This window comes from Aquarana catesbeiana, linkage group LG01 (genome assembly GCF_042186555.1).
Source record: "Aquarana catesbeiana isolate 2022-GZ linkage group LG01, ASM4218655v1, whole genome shotgun sequence".
In the NCBI taxonomy this organism is placed as follows: Eukaryota; Metazoa; Chordata; class Amphibia; order Anura; family Ranidae; genus Aquarana; species Aquarana catesbeiana.
Window position 1 is genome coordinate 492,038,297 of NC_133324.1, and position 9,918 is coordinate 492,048,214.

Sequence of the window (9,918 nt, forward strand, 5' to 3'; positions counted from 1 at the left end):
TGCTAGATTTATTGTCTGAATACCTGAAAAACATTAGCTACTATTTGTCCAACGAAAAAAAGGGGAAAAAAGTTAACCAAGTTCAATCCACATAACTGAAAAGGCTTTTAGAAATATGCTGGAGAGCCACTATACAATTCACTTTTATCCCATAAACAAATTACATTTTAATGTTGAACTTACAAAAACAGAACATGTCCAATTTCATTCCTATGAGAAAGCAAGGATTCATTTTTACGCTCGATATGGGAATTTGCACCTATACCAACTTTAGAAAATAGAGATCACATGAAACAATATATACATACATTTTGGACTTTAGAACTAGACAACAGTTGTGAAACATTACATGCACAACTTCCAAGTGGAACCTTTTGTTTTGGTAAAAATATTGCATTCGTTTTGGGTACATCCTTGTGAGTTTATTGGCCATAATAATTAGAAATGTGATGCCACAGTTGTTACTCAGTTATTGAACCCTTATCATACAGTTTTCTTTTGATTTAAAAGGACATTTGAAAAGAGAAGTAAAAGCTGGCCATAGACAAGACGAAAATCGAATGTTCTGTTGATCAAACAAACAAAACAAAAAGAGGCATATACAATTATGCCATCATTTGTTTTGCTTTTCTAAAAAAAAAAAAAAAAAAAAAAAAAAAAAACCCACCATGTTGGATCAGGCACTTTCGATTGTGGTGTGAAATTTGTGTGCCACAGCTGACACACTAATAATGCAAAAAAGGAACAACCTATCAATCGACACAAAATTTAATTCAGTTTTCGACCTATATGACCGGCTAAAGAGTATCAAAGCATCCACTTATGACCCAGCCTTCATGTTCCAAATGAAGGCATAGAAAAAAAAGCTAAAATCCCATCTCTGGCAAATAATTTTAAAAACTCTACAAGTAGTTAGAGAAGGGGTGGGGGTAAAGGATGGTGGGACATGGGACTTTTGCATTATGGTTTCCAGTTCTTATATACTGTATGTTAACCCCAATGTAAATTAGGGTATAAATTAAGCTAGGTAATCGTGCTTTGTTAAAAGAGCAGATCTAAGTTTTCTCTGAGATTTGCTTCATATATGACTGCTGGTAAACAGAAGCATGCTGGCTAACTACTTACTACCTAACCTTGGAAGCATACTCAATAATGAACATTTTGAGTACATTTAAATTACTTAACAACTGATAAGGAAAATAACAGTTTTATAGAATAGGCTTAAAGTGTACAAGAGTGAGGAACATAAACACCTATTATGTCATATTATGTTTATTAAGTTCAAAAAGAAAGAAAAAAAAAATTGTTTGCCATGTATCAATGAACGAACAAATGTTGACATACCATTAAGCATTTCTTACAAAACTGGAGTTGATGTAAGCCTGCTTACTAAAACATATCAGAACCTCTAAGAAGCAAAAGATGAGCTACATTTTTTGGATTTGCATGTCATGTATCTAATATTACGATCAAACAAACAAGTTAAAGAATCAGATGATAATTGTTTGGGCTTCAGTTGTTTCAGTTTCACTTTCATTATAAAGTTCAAAATAATTGCTGGGGAGAAGCACAATGCCAGCTCCATTTCTGTAATCAGTAACTTCTTTTTCAAGTTTTTCCAGGCTGCGTTCTTGTCTTCTGCACCTCTGATTTGCAATTCTGAGCTTTTTCCTGAGTTTGTCAACTTGCTCTTCCAACTGCTGTATCCTCCTTCTCTGATGAACTGTATCTTCCACTGTGTAATTGTGGTCACAAATCACTGCTATATGACTTGGTGTGTATGGAGGAGGTAGCAATAATCCAATGGCAGGGTCCATCTCAGGAACAGAAGGAGGTGGAGGTGTACTTCGCTCCTCCTTTTTCACAGAGTTCCCACTCTACAATAAAAAAAAAAAAAAAATTTTCCCAAATCATACAATGATTACTAAATTTCCAAGCATTAAACACAATAAAAAAAAAAGAAAAAAAAAAAAAAAAGAGTCTAGGATCAGAGAAAATTTTAAAGAGCCACAATGGGAAATAAAGTTGGCATTCACAATAGGGGCACCAATGTATTGTTATTTGCAGCCAAAGAGCCATCCCTGGACTAATATCAGAGAATCTGTCTCACAGTAAACATGCCTGCCATTTTCTCCTTTCAACATGTTCACTGTTGACACATGTGCACTGCAAAGCCTGACTAGCTTACAGTGCCAACTCTACCAGTCCCACTTCTATTGGAATTACAAGAAGTTGCTATCAAGGCAAATTCAGGAACTTCCAAGAGTTGCTTTCAAAAATACTATTTTAGGACTTTTAGTCCTTATCTGTGGTGAGCCCTGATGAGACAGCGTAGTTTTAGCATAGTGACAACTCAGCACCTTCTAATTTTGCATAACTGCATTTACATTTGAAGTGTAAACGTGGGCAAAAAAAAAAAAAAGACATACTGTACACGATACAGTCTGTTAGCATTAACGCAGCAATCTGATACCTGATAAATGTGCCACTAGATTAATGTTTTTTCCACTTCATGTAATAGGATGACAATACTGTTCATTCTGCAGTGAAAAATCACACAGTAGTGTTGTCACCCTGTGGACAGGGTAGTCGTAGGAGTCTTTTTTTTTTTTTAAACAAGTGGGTTAAATGAAGGAAAATTACTCGATTCACCCACCCACACACTCAACATGGAAGGGGAAATCCCTCTTAAGTTATTAAGACTTCCCCGCCGTCAAAATACACTGTGCCGATCCCTGCTGTACCAGACAAATTTTGATCCATGTATGGCTGGCTTTAGCCCGACTTGAAATTTTAGATGGATTTTAAATAAGTGACAAACTAATTAAAGCCTAACTCTAGCGAACACTTTTTAACCCCTTCATGCCGACGTAACACAAATATGCGGCCCCACTAGACTAGGCTTTTTTCACGTGGGGCCACATATTTGCGTATCTCCCTTTGTGCTGGGAGTGTGCAGCACGTCAGGACTCAAGTTTCCAGGTCACCTGATCACTGTGATATCACTGTGATAGCTAATCAGGGGCTTAGTCACTGTAAAGCCCCCCTTGTGTTTTCTCTTTCTTTTTGAATGGAGGAGAGAGATGCATCGTATCTCTCCCTCTCCTTGCAGGAAAAAAAAAAAAGAAATATTATTATTATTATTATTATTATTATTATTATTATTAACCACCACCAAGCTACTCTTTCACTCCCTTGCCTTGACTATTGCAACTCCCTTCTCATAGTCCTACCTCTCCATAGGCTATCCCCTCTTCAGTCTATCATGAATGCTGCTGCCTGTCAGGGCTGGACTCAGCCCTCCCTCCTCAGTGCTCAGCGCTTAGTGCCAGCACTCATTTCTCAGTGCCTCATCTGGTGATCATTTCCATTCTGGCTATTTATACTGCCTGGTTCATATCTCCCATGCCTTCGCCTTGGTCAACATATCTGAAGACTCTCTGCTGTGTTCCTGTTAAAGACTTGCCTAGCTGACATCCCTTCTGGTTCCTGATCCTGTTCGCTGTCTTTAACTATGCCAATCTCTGGCTTCCTCTGACAACCCACTTTGATTACCGAACCCTGGCTGTTTTGACTACGTTTACTATTTGCACCATTTTTACCACTATATCAAAAGGTGTGATTTTTTCTGCACTTTGTCTCAGTCTGATTCATGGTTCCCGACACTGCCAAACTCATCTACCTTATCAGCCGCTCAGTGTCTGCCACCCCTCTCCGTCAATCCCTACACTGACTTCAGATCACCCTGCAAATTAAATTAAAAGTACTAACCACAACATACAAAGCCATTCATAACTCTGACCGGAGCTACATCACCAATCTCGCCTTCAAATTTCACCCAAACCATCCTCTCTGCTCCTCTCAAGACCTCCTACTCTCAAGCTCTCGTCTCCTCCTTCTCATACTCGTCTCCAGGACTTCTCCAGAGCCTCTCCCATCCTTTAGAACCCTCTACCTCAATCTGTCCAGCCATCTCCTACTCTGGTTGCCTTCAGGTGATCCCTAAAAACTCATCTCTTAAGCGAAGCCCATCACATCTCCAACAAATCTTTTATCACTTCCATCATCTAATTCCCCACAGTTACAACCTTTTGTACTTCTTGTCCCAGCCTATTAGATTGTAAGCTCTTTTGAGCAGGGCCCTCTTAACTCCCTAGTATTTTATTGTATTGTAACTGTATTGTCTACCTTTTAGGCATCATTCTCACGAGGCAGATCCGCTGCCTCGGAGTCTGCCAGCTCAGCGGGAGATCTCTCCGTTGATCTCCGCTGAGCCGGCGGATGACAGGTCCCTCTCTGCTCACTGAGCAGGGAGGGGCTTGTCGAGCGCGGCTAGTTACTATGGAGAGATCGGACGAAAACGAACAGCATGTCCGATCCGCCAGGGACGGATGCGAACGTAGGGGCATCCACCTGATTTTAGCGGATCGGATGTCAGTGGACATCCGTTGCTCCATAGCCTAGCATGGATCGTCCGTTCAGGTCCGCCGACAAAACTGACAGGCGGACCTGAACGGTCCGACAGTGTGAAAGGTGCCTTATACTGTAAAGCGCTGCGTAAACTGTCTGCGCTATAGAAATCCTGCATAATGAAAAAAAAAAAATAAAAAAAAAAAACCTAGATCAAGGTTTCAGGGGGAATGACGTCACGTGGCTCCGGCCAGTCACAGAGTAGGAGTCCAGAGCCCCCAGAAGGAAGAGGGGTGAAGATAGATGCGGCCTGCAGTGGGGACGGCGCAGGCTTCATTTGCAGGTAAGTGTCACATCATGATGTGCTAGTATGCAATGCATACTAGCACTTTATGCTTTTACTTTGCAGGGTAAAAAAGAAAGAAAGTAAAATCCATCAGGGTTTACTTCCTCTTTAATTTGGCACAGAATAACATTCACAGAACTACATCTCTCTCAGGAAAGTAAAGTAAAGGAAAGTAAAGACCTCCTTTTAGCTTTTTTTTTTTTTTTTTTTTTTTAAAGCTTTTTTTTTTCACGAGGAACACTTCCTCCAAGTTCTGATTGAGGGCACAAAAATGTCACTAACAGTCAAGCTGACCACACTCATTCAGACTTAATGCTCCATCAGTCACTGCACCAGCACTCATGCTCCTGCATTACCTATCAGCCAGAGAGGAAAACACACTTGGGAGCCACGATCAATAACTCCCTGGAGGAGCAGCAGAGGAGTCTGTGCTGTGTGTTTAATTCTGAGGCTGTCCATATGCCTGCACACATCAAAATAGGAGCGTTTGAGACTTTGTAGGAGCACACAGATAGGTGGCTCCATAGGAGCATCCTGAACGCAGGAAAGAGGGGACAGGGACACTAGAATCTGTCAAAAGAGGCAAACAGAGCAAGTGAAGCCAGGGCAAAATGCAAGTGTGGACCTCTGCTGCTGAAATGTGTAAAAAAATATAGTTAGAACATCACTTTCAACCAAATGAATAGAAGGTGAGCACTGTAAGCACCCCTGGCAGTGTTAAATGCTTTGCCTCAACCCCTCTCCTTGACACTTTTGCTGGACAGGAGTGAGTTTTACACCGCTCATAAATATGCTAGCTTCAGGTAAAATGAATCCACTGTCCCAACTGGTAGTCAGAATTCTTTTAGTGAACCTTCCAATATTTAATTTTTTTTGGGACAAGAAAAAAAACATCCATCTTCGGTCAGATCACAGCTCTAACTGCCCAGCACCCAGTAAATTAGGTTAAAACATATACACATTTCAACAGTTTGCTAAGCTGAATAATTAGACATGCTTCTTAAAAGCGCAACTCCTTTTTCTTCCTGTACCAACCAGGAAATGATGGATCTGAAACAAGAAGTGACAAAATCATCATTGCTTCCTGGTTTCTTTGTTTACATGTGAGACTGACGCATGGATATGCCTCGCTCTCACACCATTCCCATACTGTGTTGTGGTGCATTAATGAACGCACACTAACGTGTTAAAACCCAACTCTTGGCTAATTTTTTTTTTTTTTTTTTTTAATGTCCCCCAGGCAGTCTATGTCTGTTCACTATAAGATGTCCTCAAGCTTCTGGGTTGATGACTCAAAGCATCACTCAGCCCAGTAGATGAGAGAAAGACTGAATGCAGTGTGTCGATGGCCCTCTCTTCTGAGCAAGGTGCCTTAAACTTACAGTGTTTTGATACAGAGTGCAGCTAATGTCATCACATTAGCCCTGCTCTCTACATCACAGACCAACCACTCCTGGGAGAAGACCGAGGAAGAAAAAATACCAAGCAGGTCACATAACCAGGCAAAATATATCTGAAAAAGTCAAACACACTGACATTGGGGCTGCACTGTAGTAACGTGTTGGGGTGTTTTTAAAAATGCATGGCACTGCAACTTACCACTGTATGTGCACAGAAGTAACAAGCATTTTACGCCACATTACCACAACGCATAGATCTGATTGAGTCCTCAAACTCTCTAATAATATTCTCTCTAATAACCAACTGAGACAAATACGACAAAATCAGTTATGTGCAAAAATGTAACTTACTGTTGGCTTCTCTGTGTAAGAGAACACAGTTGGAACGGCGTTGTCCTTTAGAAGTTTATTATTACAGGCTCTTTTAAAGCAGTCTGGCGTAAAGTGGTCAGAGCAGATACTACTATATTTAGTAGGCTTAAAGTCTGCCCTCCTAACTGCAGCTTCCCATTTCTTACACAGGAGAGGTCTTGTTAGTGGAAACCTGTGGGAGGAGGTAGAGAATAAATCCACTATAAATAAAAATTCTAACACAGCAAAAATTCAATATGATTTAATAAGTTACAGCGTGCAGCATAAAACACGAAGCATCTGTTTTCCCTGGATGAATGTTTATAGATCTGCTCTCTTTTTGTATGAAATACATTCTAAACCTTGGTGTATGATGAAGACGATACCGATTTTTAAGATGAAATACCCAGAAACTTTGGTTATGGGGTGGGCATAAGACCTCCTCCCATGATGAAGTTCTCATATCTGGTAGCCAATCAATCAACGGGCCCAAATACTGTCACTTGTCATTAACCCTGTGTAAGCTCTGTGCTGGGACTAGGACAGAAAAGTAAAGTAACATTGGGGGAGCATAGGAAATTCAGTCACTGAATAGTCTTTAACCACTTGGCCTCTGGATGATCTACACCCCCCATGACCAGGCCATTTTTTTGCGATAACACGGCACTAAGTTACTTTAACTGACAAGCGCTGCAAAGAAGCTGCTTGCAGGACTTTTTTTGACGTCCTGCCAGCGCAGCGCCTCAGTGTGAAAGCACTCAGGCTTTATGGGATTGCAGATGAGGCTTCTTTCAGTCACTTTTTTTAACGCTAAAACGCCCCAGTGTGAAAGGGGTCTCAGTGTGAAAGCACTCGGGCTTTTTACATTGGGATTGTAGATGAGGCTTCTTTCAGGCGCTTTTTTTTTTAACGCTAAAGCGCCTAAAAAACGCCCCAGTGTGAAAGGGGTCTAAGGGCGGCTCATACACATGGGCTTATCGGGGTATATAACATAATAATAAATATGGCTGCATTCTGGCAGTCGGGAGACACAGGTATTGATTACAGCCACCTATACAGATGAATTACAGGATGCGATTGAATGCAGGTACATGCCTTGTATACCCCTGGAGGCATGCTATCTGCATTCAGGGGTGTACACTCATAGCTATGTATACCCGCATACAGCCATATACTGGAATTCATTTGTACAGGCAGCTGTAGGCAACACTTGTGGTTCCTGGACGCCAAAATCCAGCCGTATTTTATGTTATATTCACCAAGACACCCATGTGCACGAGCCCCGTAGCTGATTCTTGGGAGATTTGGGATACTTTGTGTTCCCAGGATGTTACTAGAAGGATCATGAAGTCACCATTTGCAGGATGGAAGCAGAGTACAAGATAAGTATATATTTTATTTTTTTTTTTCAGTCATGCCGAGTCTTTACATAGGCCCTAATGTAATAAGCGCTCCTTGCATTCTACCTCATGGTCCGCTTTAACAGCAAAACATATGCCTTACTTTTTATTAACCGCTTGCCGACCGCCGCACGAACATTTACATCGGCAGAATAACACAGACAGGCAAATGGGCGTACAGGTACGTCCCTTTACATTTGCCGCCTGCGGCATGTGCAACACTGCCGTGACCATGGGTCCCGCGGACCTCGATACCCGCGATCTTCTCACGGAGAGTAAGAATGGGGAAATGCTGATGTAAACAAGCATCTCGCCGTTCTGCCTAGTGACAGGACACTGATCCCAGCTCCCTGTAATCGGGAGCGGTGATCAGTGTCGTGTCACACGTAGCCCATCCCCCCCAGTTAGAATCACTCCCTAGGACACACTTAACCCCTGCAGTGCCCCCTCCTGGTTAACCCCTCATTGCCAGTCACATTTACACAGTAATCAATGCATTTTTAATCGCACTGATCGCTGTATAAATGTGAATGGTCCCAAAATAGCGCCAAATGTGTCCGATCTGTCCACCATAATGTCGCAGTCATGATAAAAAAAAAAAAAAAAAAAAAAAAAATCACTGATCATCACCATTACTAGTAAAAAAAAAAAAAAAAAAATTATCAATAAAAATGCCATAAACTATCCCCTATTTTGTAGATGCTATAACTTTTGCGCAAACCAATCAATAAACGCTTATTGTGATTTTTTTTTTTTTTTTACCAAAAGTATGTAGAAGAATACGTATTGGCCTAAGCTGAGGAATTTTTTTTTATATATTTTTGGGGGATATTTATTATAGCAAAAAGTAAAAAAAAAAAAAATTGCGTTTTTTTTCAAAATTGCCACTCTTTTTTTGTTTATAGCGCAAAAAATAAAAACCGCAGAGGTGATCAAATACCACCAAAAGAAAGCTCTATTTGTTGGAAAAAAAAGGGACATCAATTTTGTTTGGGCGCAGCACGGCACGACCGCGCAATTGTCCGTTAAAGTGACACAGTGCTGAATCGCAAAAAGTGCTCTAGTCTTTGGCCAGCCAAATGGTCTGAGGCTGAAGTGGCTAATAACATGCATGTTTTTTGTTATTCTGTATTCCTACAATAGAAAGCAGTCCATGTGAAATGTCCATTGCTCTCATAGCAGTGCCAAGTTAATCAGACAGGCCTAGAGATAACAGAGTTAGGGGTGGGAGGTGGGACAGTCACAAATATTAGAATAAGCGGGAGCGCGCATTTCTCCTCGTCACCAGCTCACGCGCACTCCTCGAAGGAGCGGCTTCCTGTAACAGCGCATGCGCGGTTCTAGCTTTGCGAGGACCAGCACTAGTTTCAACTGTTAGCCCAAAGAGATACGGCGCACGCTGTTCGCTCGGTACTCACTTGTGAAAGGAGATAGGTTTATCCTTGTCATAGCGGTTCTTGCAGCCGTAGGCAGAACAAGATTGAACCATCGTTGCCCGCTCCCTTCGCCTTGGTGTGTTTCTTCAGGAACGTTCCTAGGCTTGGTAGCTGCTCTTTCACACTGAGAAATTACCGGTGTATTTTAGACCTCCCCGTTTCAGTAGTACGAAGGACGAGGCGGTTTCAGACTTCCCGCTTGTGTGATTATAACAATTTAAAAGAGCGCAAATTAGTGAGTTGTTCTTCTCCCGAGTCCAAGATGGCCGACAACGCTTCAATCGGCGTAACGCTTGTTAAATGAGCGCTCCGTGTGATTTGCTAGCGTGGCCCATGTGACTACATTTGCATATGACACGCCCAGTTCTTGCACTGTGTGCGTGATGTTTGCAGTGAAAAGGAAAAGGGTTTTCAATGGCTGAATATAAGGCGTGTTATCTATAAAGTTGTAGTTTTTGAATTACTGCCTAAAGTTAAAATGGAGCTTGTGGTTGAAAGGAAGCTGTAGTGAGGCAGTTAGCTGACATTTCAGACCACTCCTGCAAATTCGACTTCTCTGGCTGCTGTCTAATTGT

The 9,918-nt window shown here is 41.5% G+C and overlaps 1 protein-coding gene across 1 annotated transcript; it reads right to left on the reverse strand.

Annotated features, from left to right (window-relative positions):
- Window positions 1-644: 644 nt before the first annotated feature.
- Window positions 645-9,660, reverse strand: THAP1 (THAP domain containing 1). Its single transcript, XM_073591943.1, has 3 exons — window positions 9,326-9,660; window positions 6,508-6,700; window positions 645-1,877 (listed from the first exon to the last, which is right to left on the reverse strand). Exons 1-3 carry the CDS (start codon window positions 9,394-9,396, stop codon window positions 1,491-1,493), a joined length of 651 nt encoding a protein of 216 aa, XP_073448044.1. The 5' UTR covers window positions 9,397-9,660; the 3' UTR covers window positions 645-1,490.
- Window positions 9,661-9,918: the final 258 nt, after the last annotated feature.